The 23,523-nt window shown below is 45.1% G+C and overlaps 1 protein-coding gene and 1 pseudogene across 5 annotated transcripts in view; one reads left to right on the top strand and one right to left on the bottom strand.

Moving 5' to 3' along the window:
• NINL (ninein like) overlaps positions 1-23,523 on the bottom strand; it is a 203,231-nt gene that overhangs the window by 44,219 nt on the left and 135,489 nt on the right. For 4 of the 5 annotated variants that reach the window (XM_074317996.2, XM_074317997.2, XM_074317999.2 and 1 more), the window contains exons 14-16: positions 15,681-15,810; positions 12,827-12,936; positions 11,540-11,886 (exon numbers count right to left, since the gene is read on the bottom strand). In XM_074317996.2, the coding sequence (XP_074174097.1) occupies positions 11,540-11,886; positions 12,827-12,936; positions 15,681-15,810 (587 nt within the window). The remainder of the gene's footprint in view (positions 1-11,539; positions 11,887-12,826; positions 12,937-15,680; positions 15,811-23,523) is intronic. The other variant, XM_074318000.2, reaches the window with a different exon arrangement.
• LOC109438667 (B box and SPRY domain-containing protein pseudogene) lies at positions 20,450-21,609 on the top strand (annotated as a pseudogene).

Here is a 23,523-nt window from a genome sequence, read left to right as displayed (position 1 = left end):
TTATATTATATTATATTATATTATATTATATTATATTATATTATATTATATTATTACATTACATTACATTACATTACATTATATTACATTATACCAGGTCTTATATTATAGTAAAATAAGATTGGGTCTTACATTAATTTTTTGCTCCAAAAGACACATTAGAGCTGATTGGCCCAGCTAGGTCTTATTTTTGGGGAAACATGGTAGCAAAAATTTTAATATTTAATATTATTTAACAGGTACAGAGTTTCTGTTTGGGATGATGGAATTTTTGGAAGTGGATAGTGGTGATGGTTGTACAACATTGTGAATGTTTAATGCCACTGAACTATGCACTTAATGGTTAAAATGATCAATTTTATGTTATGTATATTTTACCATGATAAAAAAGTCAATGTCCACTGACAAAAATTAATTTTAAAAGACTGATACACTCTTTTAAATTAAAGGATAGCACAACTCTTGATTGGATCTGGGATGGGTGAACAATAAAGAACATATTGAAATAGTTGGGCAAATCTGAACATGGAGTTACAAATTAAAAATAGCACTGTATTTATGTCAAATTTCCCATGTCTGATAATGATATTGTGGACATGTAGAATAATGTCCTCGTTCTTACAAAATAATGTGCTGAAGTATTTACTAGTAAAGTGTCAAAATGTCTGCCTTCAGAAAAAACAGAAAGGGTGTGTATGTGTGTGTGTTTAGAACAAGAGAGAGCAGAAGTGACCGTGGATGACTCAGGCCATATGGGTACTCAGACAATCCCTGCTATTCTCTAAACTGCTCGCAGAGGTTTTTCACAACCCAAATCTGGTCATGTCACTCTCTGGACTTTGCAAAAATCCTCACCATGGCCTTCAAGGTGAGATTTCTTTCTAACACTGGGACATGCAGGAAGTGTGGTACTCTGTCATGGGGATGAAAGCTCCAAACATCTATTTTGCCTCCAGGTGCTATCCCTACCTGTGCTGGCACATAGAAGGTGTCCCGTAAACACTACCAAATACGTGAAGACCCTGCTGAGACCTGAACTATGACTGCAGTTGTGGAGCCAATAGTCTGGGGAGTGCAGCGTGTCAGGAGAAGCAGACCACTTGGGATTGGGATGGAGAATATGAATAAATAGCACAAGTCTGGACATACATGTCTGTCCACAGGGAAGTGTCTGAGAGGGACAAGAATGGGATTCTAGGCACTGGGCTCCTTCTGTGCCGGAGTGCGGCTGTGGACTCATGCATGGAGCAGGTCCCCAAGTGCTTAAGCTGGGCCTGAGACTGGCCTATTTGTGGGCGCTTGCTATGGAACAGTGTGGTTGTTAGCACATGCTCACAGTCATATCGTGTTCCATGCCCTTTTGCACGCACGGCACTAACTCTGCTTCATGGATGAGGAAATTTAGAAGTCAGGCCACCACAAACAAGTTTTCATGTCTTTCAGGGACACCCATGTAAGCTGCAGGGGCATGAAGCAATGCCTAGATGGCAGTAAACAGCCCCTTCAGGAGACACACCTTCTAGAGAAGTGAGGAGGCCTGGGGATGGGTGCCCAGGGGCTTCCAGCTCTGCTAATATTATTTTCTTTCTTAAGCTAGGTGGTGCACCAACATTTTCATTCCTTTTAGTTTATCATAAATCCTACATAATTAAAAAAAATTTTTTAATGAAGCAAGTTGCCCATGGTCCTCAGCTGGAGCAGGAGCTGGCACCTGGGCTGGAATATAGGTCTCACCACATGCTTGAGATCACACTCTAGGACAGACCCATGTCTGCTGTGAACCAATGTCACCCGCTTGGACAAGTGGCATAATACCTCATGGAGCTTCCATCTCCACATGAAGCAGGTACTTCACAGGTGTGCTGTGGGGGTTAATGAGACCAAATGACACTGAATTCAGAGCACTGACCATGTTACTGGCATGCAAGTGCCCATAAGGCATGCAAGGGCCCATAACATCTCCCAGGGTAGCCCTCTGTCTCCTGAGTAACCAGGAGAAGAGCACCCGAAGCCATGCTCTGCAGTATCTGGGAAAGCCCTTCTAGAATTCTGGGCTACTGAGGTACAGCATGTGCCAGCCTGAGTCCCCCATGGGAGCCTGGGGAGGAGGAGGGCCTGGCTGCAAATTTGGGCACTCTCCGCACCTTACTAATAGACCAACATCTCCAGGGCACCTCACTACCTCAAGGCTGCCCCTGAAGGCATCAGCTGCAGCAGCATCTAGAGCTCACTGGGGCACTCAAGCCCAGCCCTAAGCCTCCCAGGAAGTGCTAGGCAGCCCCTAACACAGCAGCAGAGGGGCTCTTTATTTGGATGGATGGCCTTCTCTGTAGCTGTTCCAACAGCACAAGGACTTGGCGGTTAAGGACAGTGCCTGGCATATGCACTGGTGGGGCGTAGTAGTGGGTCCTGCTCAAAGTCAGCAGGAGGAGAACTCAGATGTGTTCAAGAGAGCCTGCCAAAATCTGTGCTTCCCAGGCAAGGCTTTCCACCTGCTTCCTATAGGTGAGTCCTAACTTCTCCTTCAGGCAAAGGACTTGCAAAGCTGTGGCTGCTGTTCACTCATAAACTCCTGCAGCTTGAGTTGCTGCTGTTTACAGTGTGTAAGGAGCTCCTTTTCCCTCTCTTCCCTTTGCTCCTTCTTCAGGTCAGGCTGCTCTGTCATCTGTCTCACTTGCAGATGTTTCTGTAGTGTCTCTTCCTTCTCCTGCTGACGCTGTAGCAATAAGTTCTTACAGTGAGCGACCTGCTAGGCTTCCATCCATGATAGTTTTTGGTTCAGCTCAACTTCTGCCTCTGTCTTACAGAAAGAGAATGAGTCACAGGCACTGCAGGCTGCAGTGCTAAGCCCTAGATCTTCCCCTCAGGTTAGAAAGGCCACATGGGCTTTTATTATACTAACTGCAGACCACTCTGCTTGGCCAGCTTTATCCTGTCTCACTCCCATGGCTCGCGGGCTTCTCCCCACAGCCTAGGACCATCCTTAGAGAGGCCGTTGGAGGAATAAAGTTCAGTGAGGTTGGGTTCCATATACAGAAGCCAACATAGAAGCCACTTGTACATGTGACTGTTAAATGCAAGTTGATTAAAAATAAACAAAATTTAGTCCTTTAGTTCCACAGCCCCCAAGTCCATGCCCAATAGCCACAGGCTGCCATAATGGACACAGTAGACACAGGGATATGGATAGCACTAGCCTAGAGTTTTAGTCAGATGGGTGAAACTCATCCAGTCAAAACTGCCCTTGAAAAACCCTATAAGTTGATGGGACTGGAGAGTTGGCAGCTCTGGGAAAACGGAGTTGCAGCCGAGGTGAGAGCTGCATGAAGGCACGAAGCCTGGCATGGTGTGTTCTCTGCTCCTGCCCAGCACTGATCTGAGTCAGATGTGGCTCTACTTCCAGGCTGCAGAGGGACTGTGAGCAGCAGCAGGAGCTCCTATCAACAAAAGCCAAGGCTTCCAGGGCCCGACATGCTATGGGGATGGGCAGGAGGGGGCCAACCTGCACCTGCTTCTCTGCTGCCTTGTGGGGAGGGAGCTTTGGTCACACAGCTCTTGGGAAGCAAATGACTTCAATATGACTTATGAACTCCGGGAGCTGTCAGTCAGTTCTTGCAAGCCCCAGAGGGTGTCATCTGGAGCAGAGGGAGGAAAGGAGCACAGGCACAGTCTGAGGGGCATTTTACTCTTTCTCAGCACCTCCCTATGAACAGGCTGCCTCCAATCCTCATGACAAGGAAAGGGAGAGCTCACCTAACCCCGGTCGAAGGGCATAACTTCCATAGGAAAGTCGCTTGACATACTGCTATCAATGTGTGATTGGGACCATGTTCACTTGGCAACAACAGCATAACCCAACCAAGCCCATACAGAGCTCCTCTGGGAGGAGTGCAGGTGTGCAGTGGGCCCCTTAACTGTGAGCTGTCCACTAAGCCCTGGGCCAACATGTGTGGGTGTGGCCATCCTCTCCTGAGCTGCGGAGGATCCAAGATTCCACACAGGACAGGGAAGGGCTGGGTGACCAGCACTGCACCTGCAGTAAGTAGCTGTCCTCTACTAAGTCAGATCCACTCAACAAAGTATGGGCATGGGGGTACTTCTCATGCAACTATGACACTGCAGGACACAAAAGACCATATTCCAGTTTTCCAAATAAAACTTTTCTTTCCTTTACGCATACATTTTATCCTTTACAAGAATCTCACGGTTTTCTGTCATCAAAATGGTGGCATGAGGTGAGCCTCTGTAAATCTCCCCTGGAATTTACAACTAACCGAACAACTATAACTCCACAAAGGAATCCCTGCATAGCAGACAAAGAGGCCCACTACTGAATTCACCTAAAGTTGGGTGATCACACGAGCGGGGAGGAAGGAAGGGAAAAGTGTGGGGATGGAGCAGCGCGGGCGCCGGACGCAGACCTAGCTCAGTGCGCCGAGCTCGCTGCTTCCCGGAACTACCGCAGCTGCAGGAGAGGGAAGAACTCGGACTGCTAGGGCTCCGCTTATGGCCCACAGGGCTGAGGGGGCAGCATATAACATGGCTGAACCCAACGCTCACGGCAGAGACCTCGGAGAAAAAACTGAGGGAAGAAGGCTGAAAACGGTGGTTTAAGCCCTCACTGCCGAGCAGAGAAGGGAAGCCTTAGGCACTGAGACCAGCCGCCCCCTCCCTACCCTCCCAGAGTTCGCCCTGCCCCCAACTGCCTGGTGCTAGAAGCGGAACAGTAGCAGTGTCAGATCAAAATAAGAGAATATGTGCTGTTCTGAGAACTGTGGACCGCAGACACCAATTCACAGCCCAACTAGTTCCAGCAAAGGGGAGGGAGCTGTGGAAGCAGGACCGGCTATGGTGGTGGTTGCCGCCATTGCTCTGGGCCACCTCTCACAACTCACCCTGCCCCTGGCCCCACCTGTCTGGGCAGATCCCTGCAGGAGTAAACAGAACTGTTGAAACATACGGGCTCTGAATCTGGTGCAGGAAGAGCTTTGGAACATCAAAAGCTCTCCGCATACCCACTGGGACACTGCGCCGTGTGACCTAGATGAACTATTAACAGAGGAGAAGCCCGTCTCACAGGGAATCCCCCCATTGTGTGAGAAGCTGGAATAGTGCAGAGAAAACATAGCACTACCGTGTGAGAGAGAAAAAAGGGTTGCAGTCGGAGAGAAAATAAAACATTCTACCAACAAGTACTGGAAAACAAAAGAAAGACCTCTTCCTATCAACCAGTTGCAGAGGCCACTCCTGTAGATGTCTAGGAAGAGAAATAATAAATCAGTAATTACCATGAATAACCAAGGCAAAAAGACAGATCAGAAAGAAAGTGAAAAGTCTCCAGAAAAGGAACTTAAAGATATGGAAATATGTGATTTAAATGACAGAGAATTCAAGATTGCAGTTCTGAAAAAACTCAATGAGATGCAAGAAAATACAGAAAGGCAGTTTAATGAACTCAGAAAAACAATCAAACAACAAAATGAATATTTTACCAAAGACACTACAATTTTAAAAAGGAACCAAATAGAATCTCTGGAGATTAAGAACTCAATAGAAGAAATGAAGAATGAAATAGCCAGCTTAGGTAGTAGAGTTGACCAGATGGAGGAAAGAATCAGTGACATCGAAGATAGAAACATGGAAATTAAACAGATGGAAGAAAAAAGAGACTGGAGACTTAAAAGAAATGAAAGAACTCTACAAGAACTTTCTGACTCCAACAGAAAGAGCAATATAAGAATAATGGGCATACCAGAAATAGAAGAAAGAGAGAAGGGAACAAGAATATATTCAAACAAACTGTCGATGAGAACTTCCCAAACCTGTGGACAGAACTGGATCCTCGAATCCAAGAAGCAATAAAACACCTAATTACCTCAATCCCAACAGGACTTCTCCAAGGCACATTGTATTGAAGCTGTCTAAAATCAATGACAAAGAAAGAATCCTCAAGGCAGCCAGGGAAAGGAAGATGGTAACCTACAAAGGAAAGCCAATTAGATTACCATCAGATTTTTCAGCAGAAACTCTACAAGGCAGGAGAGAGTGGAACCAAATATTCAAACTATTGAAAGAGAGAAATTATGAGCCAAGAATAATATATGCAGCAAAGTTACCCTTTAGATAAGAAGGAGGAATAAAGACCTTTCCAGACATACAGAAGCTGACGGAATTTTCTAATACACAACCTGCACTACAAGAAATACTACAGGAGGCTATTTGACCACCATCAACAGGGACAATTTGTGACAATCGAAACATAAAAAGCAGGAGAGTAAAGGCATGAACCGGAATATGGGAATGGAGAAAGTACGCATGCTGAAGAAAATGGAATACTCTAAATATCAAACTTTCTTTTACATAAACTTAAGGGTAACCACTCAAAAAAAATCCAGAACTGAAACAGATACTGTAATAAAAGAAGAAACAGAGGGAAACATCATAGAATATCACCATAGAGAAATAATAGACAACAACAAAAAGGCAAAAAAACAATGGAGACACAGCCTTACCAGAAAACTAAAGATAGAATGACAGGAAATCCTCACATATCAATAATCACCCCAAATGTAAATGGACTGAACTCACCAATAAAAAGGCACAGAGTAGCAGATTGGATCAAAAAACTAAACCCAACCATATGCTGTCTCCAAGAGACACATCTCAGCTACAAGGACAAGCATAGACTCAAAGTGAAAGGGTGGAAATTGACACTCCAAGCAAAAGGTATCCAGAGAAAATCAGGTGTAGTCATACTGATATCAGATGAAACAGACTTCAAGGTGAAAAAGATAACAAGAGACAAAGATGGACATTTCATAATGGTAAAAAGGACCATACAAAACACGACTTAACAGTCATCAATATTTATGCCCCCAATCAGGGAGCACTGAAATATACCAAGCAACTACTAACAGAACTAAAGGGAGAAATTGACCAAAACACAATTATACTAGGGGACTTAAATACATCATTTACAGCTATGGATAGATCATCCAAAAAGAAAATAAATAACGAAATAGCAGCCCTAAATGACACATTAGATGAAATGGACATAATTGACATATATAGAGCATTTCATCCTAAAACATCAGACTATACATTTTTTCTCGTGTACATGGAACATTCTCAAGCACAGACCATATATTGGGACTTAAAATCAGCCTCAGTAAATTTAAGAAGATTGAAATCATACCAAGCATATTCTCTGATCACAAGGCTTTGAAATTGGATATCAACTGCAAAAAGAAAACAGGAAAAAACACATATACATGGAGATTAATCAACATACTTTTAAAGAACGACTGGGTCAAAGAAGAAATTAGAGGAGAGATCAAAAGATACATAGAAACAAATGACAATGAAAATACATCCTACCAAAATTTTTGAGATGCAGCAAAAGTAGTTTTAAGAGGGAAATTTATGTCATTACAGGCCTATCTCAAGAAACATGAAAAATCTCAAATAAATAACCTCACGTTACACCTTAAAGAACTAGAAAAAGAAGAACAAATGAAACCAAAGGTAAGCAGAAGAAAGGAAATAACAAAAACCAGAGCAGAACTAAATGAAATAGAGAACAAAAAGACAATAGAAAAAATTAATGTGACAAAGAGCTGGTTCTTTGAAAAGATTAACAAAATTGACAAATCCTTGGCTAGACTCACTAAGATAAAAAGAGAGAAGACACTAATAACAAAATCAGAAATGAACAAGGGGAAGTTATCACAGACACCACCGAAACACAAAGGATCTTTGAAGAATACTATGAAGGACTATATGCCACCAAATTCAATAACCTAGAAGAAATTGACAAGTTCTTAGAAACATATAGCATTCCTAGGCAGAACCATGAAGAACTGGAAAATCTAAACAGACCGATCACCAGTAACGAAATTGAATCAGTCATCCAAAACCTTCCCAAAAGCAAACGTCCGGGACCAGATGGCTTCACTAGTGAATTCTACCACACCTTCAAAGAGGATCTAATACCAATTCTGCACAAACTCTTCCAAAAAATTGAAGAAGAGACAGTACTCCCTAACTCATTTTATGAGGCCAACATTACCCTGATACCAAAACCTGGTAAGGACAACACAAAGAAAGAAAACTACAGACCAATATCTCTGATGAGTACAGATGCAAAAATCCTCAACAAAATTCTAGCAAATCATCTTCAAAAATGCATTAAAAAGATTATTCATCACGACCAAGTGGGATTCATCCCCGGGGCACAAGGATGATTCAACATACGCAAATCCATCAATGTGATACATCACATTAACAAAATAAAGGACAAAAATCATATGATTATATCAATTGATGCAGAAAAAGCCTTTGACAAGATACAACATCCATTTATGATTAAAACACTTAACAAAATAGGTATAGAAGGAAAATACCTTAACATAATAAAGGCCACATATAACAAGCCCTCAGCTAATCCCATAATTAATGGTGAAAAACTGAAGCCCTTTGCTCTACGTTCAGGAACACGACAGGGCTGTCCCCTATCACCTCTGCTTTTTAACATAGTGTTGGAAGTCCTTGCCAGAGCAATCAGGCAAGAGAAAGAAATAAAAGGCATCCAAATTGGGAATGCAGAAGTTAAATTGTCACACTTTGCAGATGACATGATGCTATATATAGAAAACCCTAAAGACTCCACCAAAAAGCTATTAGAAACAATCAACGAATACAGTAAAGTTGCTGGCTACAAAATCAACGTACAAAAGTCCATTGCATTCCTATATACTAAGAATGAAATCTCAGAAAAAAAAATACAAAAAGCAATTCCTTTTGCAATTGCAGCAAAAAGAATAAAATACCTAGGCATAAACGTGTTTTCGTTTTTTTTTAAAGATTTTTATTGGGAAGGGGAACAGGACTTTATTGGGGAACAGTGTGTACTTCAGGACTTTTATCCAAGTAAAGTTGTTGTGCTTTCAATCTTAGTTGTGGAGGGTTCTGTTCAGCTTCAAGTTGTTGTCCTTTCAGTCTTAGTTGTGGAGGGCATAGCTCAGCTCCAGATCCAGTTGCCGTTGCTAGTTTCAGGGGGGCATAGCACACCATCCCTTGCGGGAGTCGAGGAATTGAACTGGCAACCTTGTGGTTGAGAGTCCGTGCTTCAACAAACAACTGAGCCATCCGGGAGGCAGCTCAGCTCAAGGTGCCGTGTTTAATCTTAGTTGCAGTGGGCAGAGCCCACCATCTCTTGCGGGACTCGAGGACTTGAACTGGCAACCTTGTGGTTGAGAGGCCACTGGTCCATGTGGGAATCAAACCGGAAGCCTTCAGAGTTAGGAGCACGGAGCTCTAACCACCTGAGCCACCGGGCCGGCCCCCCCTAGGAATAAACTTAACCAAGGATGTGAAGGACCTATATGCTGAAAACTATGAGACATTTTTAAAAGAAATTGAAGAAGACACAAAGAAGTAGAAAGACATTCCATGCTCATGGATAGGAAGAATCAACATAGTTAAAATGGCCATATTACCCAAAGCAATATACAGATTTAATGCAACCCCCATCAAAATCCCAATGCCATTTTTTAAAGAAATAGAACAAAAAAACCATCAGATTTGTTTGGAATCACAAAAGACCCCGAATAGCCAAAGCAATCTTAAGAAAAATGAACAATACTGGAGGTATCATACTCCCTGACTTTGGCTTGTATTACAGGGCTACAATAATCAAAACAGCATGGTATTGGCAGAGAAACAGACACATAGACCAATGGAATAGAATTGAGAACCCAGAAATGAAACCACATAAATAAATATGGAGAGATAATTTTTGACAAAGAAGCAAAACATATACAATGGAGAAAAGACAGCCTCTTCAATAAATGGTGCTGGGAGAATTGGATAGCCACGTGCAAAAGAATGAAGCAGGACTGCTATCTGTCACCATGTACCAAAATTAATTCAAAATGGATCAAAGACTTAAGCATAAGACCTGACACAATAAACTGCATAGAAGAAAACATAGGTACTAAACTTATGGACTTTGGGTTCAAAGAGCATTTTATGAATTTGACTCCAAAGGCAATGGAAGTAAAAGCTAAAATAAAAGAATGGGACTATATGAAAGTTAAAAGCTTCTGCACAGCAAAAGAAACCATCACAAAATAAAGAGGCAACCAACTGAATGGGGAAGGTTTTTACAAACAGTGCCTCTGAATAGGGGCTAATATCCAAAATATACAAGGAACTCATGAAACTCAACAGCAAAAAAAAACAAACCCAGTTGAAAAATCGGCAGAGGACCTGAAGAGACATTTCTCCAAAGAGGACATACAAATGGCAAATAGACATGAAAAAATGCTCAACTTCATAATCATCAGAGAAATGCAAATCAAAACCACAATGAGATATCACCGCACCCCAGTCAGAATGGCTAACATCAACAAGACAAATAGTAACAAGTGTTGGAGACGCTGTGGAGAAAAAGGAACCCTCATACACTGTTGGTGGGAATGCAGACTGGTGCAGCCGTTATGGAAGGCAGTGTGGACGTTCCTCAAAAAATTATGAATAGAATTACCATATGACCCAGTTATCCCTCTCCTGGGTATCTATCCAAAAAATCTGAAAACATTTATCCATAAAGACACGTGTGCTCCAATGTTCATTGCAGCTTTATTTTTGGTGTCCAAGACATGGAAACAACCAAAATGTCCTTTGATAGATGAATGGATAAAGAAGTTGTGGTATATATACACAATGGAATACTATTCGGCGGTAAGAAAAGATGATACAGGCATATTTGTGACAACATGGATGGATCTTGAGAGAGTAATGCTAAGCGAAATAAGTCAGACAGAAAAAGCAGAGGGCCATATGATTTCACTGATACATGGTATATAAACCAAAAACAACAAAAGAACAAGAGAAACAAATGAGAAACAAAAACTCATAGACACAGACAATAGTTTAGTGGTTACTAGAGGGTAAGGGGGTGGGGGGTGGGAGATGAGGGTAAGGGGGACCAAATATATGGAAGGAGAACTGACTCTGGGTGGTGAACACACAATGGGATTTATAGATGATGTAATACAGAACTGTACACCTGAAATCTATTTAATTTTACTAACAATTGTCACCCCAATAAATTAAAAAAAAAAAAAAGACTGTCACTAACCCAAATTAATGGTCCCTCCCATTGTTTTAGGGTTTTTAAATCTTTTATCCATCTCCTCATGGGCTATAACACCATATCCCAGAAAATTAGAACAAGATATTAAACGATGAAGAACATATTGCCCTTTGCTACCAGACAAGTCTCAGGCAGAAGGTAATAAATGAGTTAAAATTCTAAAAAATAAACTGTTTAATTGCCTAAGCTCTAGTTAATGCACATTTTAAATTTAAAGTAAAATCCTTAAACGGTGATCTGTTTTTTTTCAATGCTCATCCCGAGAAAACCACCTAGTTAATAGGTACTGCCATTCTGAACAGTTTGCCTAATTCAATTTTAAATTTTGGTTCTTGGCAAGAAACCCTAGACATGAAATCCTGAACGGACATGGCACTGGACCTCATCTGCTGTAGCTTGTGCTGATGCCTCCAATGCAGCTCCTCCTCCAGTTGGTCCTTCTCCTGGGATAGCCGCTGGGCCAGGCCAGACAGCGCCTGCGTGTAGCACTGCTCCATCTCCACCTTCTCCAGCTCAAACTTCCTCTCCAGCTCAGGGCCATGGGCTGCACTCTGGAGCTGTTCTTGCAGGCCTCGGATGACCTCCTGAGATTTCACATGGAGTGTCTCCAGGTCAGCTTTCTGATCCTCCAGTACACTGACCTCAAGCTTGAAAGCCTGCTCCATTTCATTTCTCTCCTTTGCAAAGTCTTTTTTTATCACCTCAATTTCCCTTTCATAGAAATTTACCTGAGAAAATAAACGTGAGCAATATCAATCAGGAGGTTCCCAAAATAACTTACTGACAATACAACACAGAAGTCTGAGGCTTCCAAGCAGGACAGTCAAAGAGCAGGTGGCCCAGATCTGATGAGGTGCCAGGGACAGCCATGCCAACAATGTCCAAGGCTCCCCCAAGGGCCCAGGTGGCCTCAGGCGTTAGTTATCCCCGTAACCTTCCATCAGTCCCGTGAGGCAGTTCCAGCAGGTGGGGAAGAGAAGCTGGGGGCCAGATGGGCCAGGTACCTGGCCTGGCAGCATGAGGAGGACAGAGGTTGTGACAACACTGAGAGAAAAGGGAGCCTTCACGAGACCAGTGGAGTTGCTCTGAACACTCTGGAGATCCCGGTGGGAAGGAATACTATTCAGCTATGGGTAGGCAAGGTTACTGCAGGAGTTTCCAGCTAATGCACTCAGGGAACCCACAGGCATGACTGCAAGACAGAGGTGGACACTGTCCCTTAACAAAACCCACCACAATCTAATAAAAGAGCAGGAGATATGTTGATCTGAGAAGACAGACTTGGCCAGGGTGGTCCTCGCCAGGAAGCCACGGAGTACCTCACCAAGGGCAAGCCCCAGAGTCATTTCAGCTTAGAATGATTCCCCAGTGGCAGAGCAAGCAGGGAGGTCTGGCCTCAGCAGTACCCTTGTCACACTCCAGACACACATAACCCCATTCTCTCCCATTATTAGTTATTCCATTTCCCGCCAAAGAGGGCTTGAGGTTGAATGTCAATTTTACTTCCCTTTCCCTACAAACTTTCCTCCCTTGAGTGGGCTTACTACAGAGCAGGAGAATCTGTAGGCAGATGCGTGCATGCTCAACCATCAGCACAGCGAGAGAAGCTTTCCGACAGACAGCAGGAAGCACCCGAATCTCCCTGTGGCCTCCCTCATGCCCCCCGACCTTCGTCTCTAGCTGGATCTTGAGGTCTTGGTAATGTTCCTTCACTTGCTCCATCATTATCTCCGTTTCTAAACTCACTGGAGTGGAATCACCCACAGAGGAGATGATGCCTGCAAACAAGAGGATATTTCTGTTCATGTCCTGCCAAGGACGCCATGGGGGCTGTTCCCAACCATCCCATCTGACATTAGGACAGCACTGAGTAGTCATCCCAGCTTTCTTGCACCACCAATGAGAAAGCACAACCTTCCACAGGCACCTTCTGTGAGAAGAACTCAGTGCTCCTCGCAGGTTTCCACAAATGGTTTGTTATGCCTCATTCTCAAAGTTGGAGCTCTTGAGAAATCAGCATTTTGAGTCTTAGCCAGAACATAGATTACTCCAAGAGGCTCCCTGCAAGATTTGTCAGGTCCTTTAATTCTCTAAAAGATGCCATACATGGTATAGTTAATTCACCTTAAATTGTGTTCCCTGACCCAGATACACAGAGGGACTAAAAAGACAGAAAAAAGTGTGATCTGTAGCACAGACAAATCTCTGTGGCAGTCAGTATTTTATGACAAGGCATATACATCATACAAATAATGTGGGGTTTCAACAGATAAGTCAGGCATGGAGTGAAATACTTTCAGAGTGAAGGCTCTGAGAAATCACAGGAAGTCATACTTTGTTCCAGAAGATTCTCCTCACCGACAACATCAGACATATGGGCAGCTCATTTTGATGATATACCTGTGAGCCCACAAGCTCTCCCAGCCCTCCTGGGGTGCCAGGCATTTCCAACATTGTGCATGTTGGGAGGCACACCAAAGGGTTGACTGAAAATGTGGGTTTTGGCTACTGCTAGGGTTTCTTTCATCTGTGCTGGACCAGGGACTGGGAAAGTAAAAGGAAAAGACACATGTCCTAAAGCTTACTATCTTCCATTTTCCAAATTAATTTCCATGAAAAAAAGTGACAGATTCAGGGACATCAGGGCCAACAGAACTCAGGGTAAACACCTCAGGAAAGAAGGCATCCTACTGCCCTGACAGCCAGAAGCTGCCATCTGGGTCTGGCCAATGGGCCCAGGTAAATGGGTGTCCATCAGGAGTGGTTCCAGCTGAATGTGCTGATGGCCTGGCTGCCACAATCCATATGGTCCCCTCCACCACAATTCTGCTGCTGTTGTGACTGTCCCCTCTGGCAGCAGACAGACACCTCCTCCTTTGATGGGGACAATGGAATCTCTATGGTGAGATGGAGGAGTGAAGGGGAAGAGAAGAGGCCCCAGCTGAGAGACCTAGCTTTAGTTTTGTCAATGACAACATGAAGCATGGAACTGCTTCTGGTGCCACAGCCCAAGACCTTCTGGACAAGGACAGCCCTGGGTATTGGACCCCAGCTCTGCTATGCCCTGGGCTACGGGTCAGTGGCTCATAACTAGGGTTACATACCCTGTGCAGCTCAGACTCCTCCAGGGACACAGGAGATAACAAGTGTCTCCTTCCCTGTGGCCAGGCTGCCCAACTAGCCATATATCACAACTCATCTGGGGATGTGGTACCATCTGAGACTCTGGCCACATTCTACAACCTTCCTGCTGTGGGTCTCAGGAGCCATCAGATTCCACTAAAGAAGCTGCCCGTGAGCGGTTCCCTCAGGGGCTGAAGCTGTGCCCGTAAGCACAGAAAACCCACGTGGTTCCTATGGAGAGTCATATGTTGGCTTTCTTAAGTACTCGCTTCTGTTTTATCAAGTAAGCTTTTTCCAAGCAATATGGGAAACTCCAAGTGTTCTCAGTGTTCCAAATGGGAACAAGATGTTCTCTGAGGGCTGCAGCTGCCATGATGCATGATTGATGGAGGCAGTCAGGTTTGCTGGAGCCTCCCTGCGGCCCCCACGGCCCCCACGGCAGCAGCAACACGAAGCATGTGCATCATGTGAGCCTGCACGGCATCTGCCCTATACACCTATCAGGAAGAGGAGCAACCAGCCAAAACCACACTCCTCCAAAACGAGCCACAGAAACTCAAGGACAGCTCTGGCATCTGAACCCCCAATGATCCCTAGAAAGAGCCACCAACATTTAAACAAAGGTCCTCAGGGCCTCTCAGGGCCTGGAGCTCACCCCATATCTATGGGCTGAATTAGGAAGCACGAAAACTTGGTCTTTTTCAAGTTATACCTTCAGCCTGCAGCTCTGCACAGAGGGGGTGGGGGCACTTCCCGTGTCATTCCCACCCCAGACCCTGAGGATGATACCATCCACTTCACCCAGGCTTGAAACATCAAGCGGGTCTGCTCGGTCCACACAAGGCCTCTGTGAATACCAGGAGTCCGTGACCCATTTATACGACTTTGTGTCTTCCTTCCCTTCGTAAGAGCTGCCATAGACCTGAGACCAGACCCCGACTCACCCCCAGCACCCCCTCTCTTCCCTTCTCTAGATGACCATATGTGTATCTGGACTATGCTGAACACTTGCCTGGATCCCCTGGACTCCTCACAACACAGGAGGGCCACTGGGATGTACCAACCCTGCAGTCATGTCAAGGTCATCCTAACCTTCACCATTTCTATCCAAATGGTAAAACCCTCAACTTACTCAACCTTTCTCAGGGCTCTGGGTGTTGTATTCACCTCTGGCTTTGGGTTATAGACCCCTCCCCTACATGTGGCGGTCTGAGGAGCTCATGACCACCTGGAAGCTAGGCCAGACCCTGATGTGTTGTGAAGCCAGCCCACCCACCACTGCATTGCCTGGACCTTAAGGAAGCCTGTGTAGCAGAGGTAGATAGATGCCCATTGCCACCAGCACCCCCTGCACATAGTAGGAGCACACCACTGCCACCTCCCAGGACGGCGCTCTTACCTGCTCGGCCATGTCTAGGGAGTAGCTGTCTGTCTGACTGTGCATGGGGCCAGCTGTGCCAACTCTGGGGCAACCATGCCCGCAGGTCCTCCAGTGCAGCCTGCAGTTCGTCATTTTGGTCCTGTAGGTCCTGTGGGGCACAGCCAGACACATTCTCCAGCTGCTGTGGCCACTCAGCCCAAGAAACTACTGGCATGGAGACTGGGCCACACTTAGGGAGCAACAAAGACTGCGGTGCCATGGATACTTAAGCTGTATCCTACATTCCTAACTATATGGTGAATGAAACAATAGCAAGGGTCATCTCTTGACTTTCTTATGCCTGGCGCAACTTTCTACAACTGGATACATAAAAGGGGTTCAGAAAAAAAAAGTGGAGTAAAAATTGAGGAGAAATGTAGAAAAAATAGAGAATTGCCAACATATGAAATTACAGTGTACTTTGTTTAAAATCACAATGATGCTGCAACGTGAGTGTGAGGCAGCAATATCCCGGATGTGACCTGGGATGTGTCCTGGTGTTTGTTCCTTAGCTGCTGTAGAATTTGCAAAGGGTTCTGTAGCTAGTGACTACCAAAGAGGATACTGAGTGCTTCAGATACAAGGCCACAAAGCAGAGATAATCGTGTCAAACAGGAAGTAAGGTAGTTGGGTAAGTAGGTATGTCAGGGGAAGAGGGGTTATTTGGGGAGGCATGAAAACTTCAAAGGGTCTCTTTTGCAACAAGTATAATTTTGACCACATTTGAATGAAATATATCTTAGCAAACACATTCAGTCACCTGATTTTTAAAGGGCTAGAAAAAGTAGTTTACAGCCCACTTTCCCAGATGGTCCACAGCCAGCTCCATCAATGTGCAAATTGCCATGTCCACTTATGACTGCGGGCAGGCCAGTGACTGTCCGACCCGGAAGATGGCAGAAGTGATGGCACATCTTCCAAAGGCACAGGTTATACTGGCTTCTCCTTTTAGGACACTCACCCTGGGGGAAGCCAAAACTAGCTAAGGCCATATGGAGAGGACTCAGGGCCCCAGACACAGTATACCCACAGGGCTCCATTTCTGATTTCTAATCCTATCTGAATTTTTTCTCCAGGCACTTCTTGTTGAATAAACCTAGTCTTCCTGAAACTGTTCCTGGAGGGTAGTGACTGGCTTGTCATCACACCTCCAGAAAAGGAGCCTGTCTGTGTTCACATGTCCTGCCTGTTTATTTGGGTGCCTGTGGATGCCAAGGTAGTTATAGGGCACGACTGCACTAGTGAGAGAAGGCAACAAGCCCACTGCCCACACACTACAGCACGGAGGGTCTGAGCACTCTAAATGTGCATAGGCTTTCCTTCTCTTTTGTCAGAAGACAGAAGCAAGCTCATGAAGGAAAGCAGGGGGAGGGTGTAATTTCAACAGCAACACTGGAAAACATCTGAGAGCACAGTGGTACCAGCAGCTGCCTGGGGTGACCAGCCAGGCCTGAGTAAGCGACACATGAGGGGGGCTGAAGACCCGCCTACCGACAGGCAATGGTGGGGACCTCTGTTAGGAGTTGGTATGTGTCTGTCTATTTGGGCTGCTATAACAAAAACACCACAGACTGGGGACTTATATAAATAACAGAAATTAGTTCTCATGGTTTTAGAGGCTAGAAGTCCGTGATCAAGAGGTCAGCAGATTCAATGTCTTTTGAGAGCTTCCTGGTTCATAGACAGCCATCTTTTCCTATGTCCTCAAGTGATGGAGGGATGGGAGAACTCTCTGGGTCCCTTTTATACAGCACTAATACCCTTCACCGAGCTCACCCTTGTGACCTAATCACCTCTCAAAGTCCCCACCTCCTAATAGCGGAGGAAAAGGCTTCAATATATGAATTTGGGAGAACACAAACATTTAGTCTATAAAAGTGTGGAAATTCAGACAGGGAAAATCTCTATTTGGGGCTTTTCATCAAGGACACACTGCTCCATTATGGTGTCTACCCAAGGCAACAGTGAAAACATGAAACTTCAAAGAATCTCTTAGGAGGATCTGATTAACATTTTACATTTCCTTTCACCAAAGGCAGCCTCGCCAAGAAAACCAAGGCTGACAACAGAAAGAAAGAACGAAAAGCTAAAATGACAGTTAAATAGGAAGGGAATTTGGCAACAAGGGAACGCACAGTTTCCTTGCTAACAAATATCCTGGTTATAAACTTTAGGGAAACACAAAGCAGAGACTTTGGAAAGATTGGGTGATGCACACTGGGGAATCTTCAAGGTTATCTCTACCTCTGGAGACTAACTACAAAAAATGTCCTCAGCCAAGAAGCAGAGATCCCTCCCTCTGAGCACATCAAGCAACCAGATCTTGGTCTCGAAGACCGTTCCTTTATGTAAGGAACCAGGGCTCCTTGGAGAAATGGCTGATTCTTGGGCAAGTGCTAATAATTTAAAGTACAAAATGAGTCTGGAGCATCTTATGATACTAGAAAGTATGGAACTAATCAACAAAACAAAACATGATGGTGACATGGCACAAAGACATGGCTGCCAGCTGGAAGACACTCCAACTGGGCAAATCTTACACAATTTGAGCACCAAAATAATTATGTGGTTGGTAGTCACATAGCCAGAGCTGGCAGCTGGGGAAAACAATCTTAAGTCACATCCCTCAGCCAGTAAGAAACAATGAGCAGATAGAACCATAATCACAACAGTGTTATAACAAGGCCAACAGAAAGTTCCTAAAGCCGTGCATCCACATTAGTTAAAAGAGCTGCCCTATAGTTAACTTTTCCTCATTATCATAATAAAAAACACATCCCCAGGTGGAGATTTAAAATGCCAATGGGAGAAATATTATAGATAAGCTGATTCAAGATGGCGGAGTAGATAAACATTGTGCTTGCCTCCTCCCTTGACCACATTAAAACTACAACTAAATTATAGAACAATCAACCTGTAGAACCATCTGAAGTCTAGATGAACAGAAGTTTTAGAACTAAGAATATAAAGAAGCAGCCCTGTCGAGACTAGGAGGGGCCGAGATGTAGAATGGGCAGAGATGTGGAGATACCCCTTACCTGCATGTGGCAGTTGAAAATTGGGAGGGATATCTCAGCCATGGAAGTCCCTTCTGGAGGAGTGAGGGACCCCAGCCCCACACCAGGCTCCCCAGCCTGGCGTACCAATACCAAGAAAAGGATCTCTCATATCTGGCTGTGAAAAACAGTGGGGATTCTGACTATCTGGGTGAGACGGAAGGATACAGGAAACCAGACAACCTCGAACAGGGCTCCCTCACAGACTCACTCGCTCACAGGCACTCTCCCTGGGCTATAGCTGAGCAATAGTGAATGGGGAAGCAGCAGAAACATACAGGGAAAGACTGAGTTGTGTGGCTTCTGGGGAAGGACTGGAGGGACAGTTGCCATTTTCCCTGGGGAGAATCTTCCTCCTGTGCAGCAGGCAGGCACCATCTTTCCTGTGTTGAGCCCACCCCACATGGCCAAATCTGAATCTGCAATGGCCTGAATTCTGCTCATTCCACCCTGGTGACTCCCTGGGACACCACTCCACCCAACTCACCCAATGGCGGAGGCACTTTCTCCATGAGCAGCCAGACCTACTCACAGTGAATTCTTTCCAGGACAATTCTCAGGGGTCCACGGACCCCAAGCAGGCGGCAACTGGCCTCAGTATTCTCTGAGACTTTTGCTGAGTAACTGCAGGTTCATCACTGGCACCAAACCAGAATCTACATTAACCTGGCGAACACCAATCATACCACCCTGGCAACTCTGAGACCCTGCCTCATCCAACTCACATAGTGCACAGAGCTCTATCAGCATCTGAGCCTTATGGGAGCCAATAGGCAGCAACAGACCTCATGGTGCCCTAGGCTTTTTGCTGAGCCACCCCAGGCCTGGTACTGATGGCAGTCATCCTCAGATGGTAGAGTGGCCTCACCCACGTGCCTTCAGGTCCAGTACCAACAGCAACCAATCACAGATTGCTCTGCAGTTCCTACAGGTAGTCCCCAGCTGGATACAGGCAGTGGCTGACCTGGGCCTGCACCAGAGCGCCACACAAGAGGTGCCAGAGCCAACATATGTGGAGGTTGGCTTCACATCACAGCAAAGCACAACCATATTAGCCCCACAAGTGGCACACCCAAAGGGCAGTCTCAACAGGCACCAGAACCTGTTGGGGCAAATCCCGCTCTGCCAGTCAGCCTGAGGGTCAATCCTATCCACTGACATGCCTATAGTATTCAAGGCTCAACTGTAACAGGAGGACACACACAACCCATACAAGGGACACTCCTGGAGTACCCGACACAGATGACTTCAAATAAAAGAACAGGAGAAAATTCCAGAAAAAGAACTAAATGAAATGGAGGCAAGCAACGTACCAGATACACAGACTTCAAAACAATGATTATAAGGATACTCAAGGAACTTAGCAAGAACTTCAATAAGAACAGAGCAAGCATAAAAAAGGACACAGACATTATAAAAATCAGTCAGAAGTGAATGCTACAATAGTGAAGAATACTCTAGAAGGAATCACCAGATTTGATGAAGCAGATGACCGAATCAGCAATTTGAAAGACAAGGTAGAAAACTCCCAATCAGAACAGCAAAACAAAGAAAGAATTTTTAAAAATGAGGATAGTTTAAGAGACCTCTGGAACAACATCAAGCTTAACAACAATCACATCATAGGGGTGCCAGAAAGACAATAGAGAAAGCAAGGGATTGAAAACCTAGGAGTATTTGAAGAAATAACGGATGTCTGCAGAGAGCACAGGGCCGAAGCCAGGGCCTGGGCTGGAGCCGGGACCGGGGTCCGAGCCAGGGCCGCTCTGCCCCAAGCACAGCGAGGCTGTAAGCTGCTTCTGCTGCTGGAGCGACGGCTGCTGTGCGCCGCCTGCATGGAGTTGGGTGGCCATTGCCAGGGACACTGCAGCCACCAGGCCGAGGAGCATACAGAAGAGCTGCGGAACAAGACTGTGGACCAGTGTGAGAGGCTGCAGTTACAGAGTGCCAGCATCAGCAAGTATGTGGCCGAGGCCTGCCAGAGAAGAACAGAGAGCAGTGAGCACGGCCAACGCAGTGCGGGGATCTAGTCATCCGGTAGCTGAGTCTGGTGAGCAGTGGCTGCTGGAATGGGGTCATGGTGAAGAGGAGCAGGCCCACCAGAATGTCCTGACACAGGGAGTACACTGGGCCGAGATACTATCGAAGCTGAACACCATCCACACCAGCCTGGTGGACATGCACACCAGTATCTATGACTTCCAGCTGATTCAAAGAAGCAGGAGATTTTTGAAAGGACAGAGGAAACAGGGCATTTTGAATCCCCAGGAGTTGAAAAAGTTAAACTTTAATCAGAAGTGTATTCGGAGCCTACTACTGACCCAACTCTGGGCAACAGCAGTTTTTGGGTCCCTCTCAGGCAGAGAAGATGGGCCTATGGACAAGAGGACTGTCAGCCCCTTCCTGAAACTCTCAGATTATCAAAGGCCCCTGACCTTCAATGCCAAGAAGTCCAAGGCCTGTGCAGATGACTCAGAGCGCTTTGACCACTGGCCCAGTACCGTCCACCACTTCATTCCAGGCTGGGCTGCACACCTGGATGGTGAATGTGCAGAATAGTTGTGGATGTGGCCTTAGGCCAGCTGCCCCACAAAGGTTCTGGCAGTGACTCTTGTCTGGGTCACAACAACTTCTCTTCCCACTACAACCAGGAGACCTGTTTCTCATATGATGGGCAGCGCAAACCCCTGGGCCTGCTGCACTGCCCAGCCCAGCTGGACTTGCAGGCCCAGAAACTGCTATTCTATGAGCCGGCCTCAGGCACGGTGCTCCACACCCACCACACGTCCTTCCCTTGGCCCCTCTTCCCGGTCTTTGCTGTGGCTGACCAGACCATTTCCATTGTCCACTGACCTTTGGCTCTGGGTAGGCCAGACCTACCTCCCCACTATCATTTTAGGCTACATTTCTACCCAGTGTCCTTTTCCGAAATGTTGCCTAGGCCAACTGGGCAGCTTTGGGAGGGGTAAGGATCCGTTTCAGATCTGAGTACAACTGTTAAATGCTGGGTATCTATAGGAAATGTGCTACCCCGGGCCTTAGTCCCCCAAATCCACCCTCTGAGTGTGTCTTGTTCACCACTCTATCTCTGGCATCCAGCATGGTGCCTGGTGCCTGGTGAGTGTGCAATAAATACTTGGTGAGTGAGTGGGTGGATGGGTGCATGTAGTACTCCTTTGGAGAAGCACTGCCTTTCGGACCCTGCCCCCCAGCTTCAAAAGCATGTAGAAGTCGTTCTCTGGCAGAAAAATCTGTGGCTGAAGTCCTTTCATTCCCTCAATTCAGTGCTTTTCAATCCTTTTCATGACATGGCACAGAGAAAATATTCTTCTAGCACACAAGGACACATGGAAGGGATTTAGAACTGCTGGGCTGTTGCTGGCCTGGGAGCCTGTGTCCTTGTCTCAGGTTCTGCCTGGCCACTTAGAAGATGGAGGGGATCCCACCATGGTAACAGGGATGACTTCTTCCCCCTGACTGCAGCTGATGAGTACCCCACCTGATGGCACCTTCTGACATAATGTGGAGAACCTGGGGTTAGGGCCTCAGGCCAGAAAGTGCTGAAAGAGTCTGAGGGCCAGCCTTAGGAAACATGTGCTTTATTAAAAGTTTTAAAAAACTGACAGAAGAAAAAAAAAAAAGAAAGAAAAAAGGATAAAATGACTGAAAACTTTCCCAACCTGGTGAAGAAAATAGAAATACAAGCCAAGGAAGCAAAGAGAGTCTCAAACAAGGTGAACCCAAACAGGGTCACGCCAAGACACATTATAATTAAAATGGCAAAGGTTAAAGACAAAGAGAAAATCTTAAAAGCATAAAGAGAAAGGCGACCAGTTACTTACAAAGTAGCTCCCATTAGATTGTCAGCTGATTTCTCACAGAAACTCTGCAGGCAAGGAGGGATTGGCAGCAAATATTCAAAGTGATGAAATGCAAGGAACTACAACCAAGATTACTCTACCCAGCAAGAATATCATTTAAAACAGAAAAAGAGATCAACAGTTTCCCAGACAAGAAAAAGCTAAAGGAGTTCATCACCATCAAACCAGTAGTACAAGAAATATTAAAAGAACTTCTTTAAGAAGAAGAAGGTGGGGAAAATAAAGAACATAAATATGAATAGTAAAATGGCAATAACTATGCACCTAACAATATTCACTTAAAATGTAAATGGATTAAATGCTCTTATCAAAAGACACAGGGTAGGTGAATGAATAAGAAACAAGACACATACATTGTCTATAAAATATCCATTTCAGATTGAAAGACACAAACAAACTGAAAATAAAGGTTTGGAAAAAGATATTTCATGCAAATGGAAATGAATAAAAACCTGCAGTAGCAATACTTATATCAGACAAAACAGACTTTAAAACCAAGCCTATAATAAGAGACAAAGAGGGACATTACATATTGATAAAGGGATCAATCTCACAAGACAATGTGACCCTTGTAAACTTCTATGCAACCAACAGAGGAGTACCTAAATATAGAAAGCAAATATTGACCAACATAAAGGGAAAGACTGACATAATACATTCATAGTAGGGGATTTTAACACCCCATTGACACCAATGGACAGATCTTCCAGACAGAATTTCAACAAGACAACAGTGGCCTGAAGTGACACACTACAGCACATGGATTTAACTGATTATTTTTAGAGCTTTCACCCTAAAGCAGAATATACATTCTTTTCAAGTGGACATGGAACATTTTCCAAGATAGACCACTTGCTAGTCCACAAAAACAAGTCTCAATAAATT

This window comes from Rhinolophus sinicus, chromosome 13, assembly GCF_057876585.1.
Source record: "Rhinolophus sinicus isolate RSI-liver-muscle chromosome 13, RSI-T2T, whole genome shotgun sequence".
Lineage (NCBI taxonomy): Eukaryota > Metazoa > Chordata > Mammalia > Chiroptera > Rhinolophidae > Rhinolophus > Rhinolophus sinicus.
Note: the sequence above shows the minus strand (reverse complement) of the source record. Positions and strands in the feature narration are given on the sequence as shown.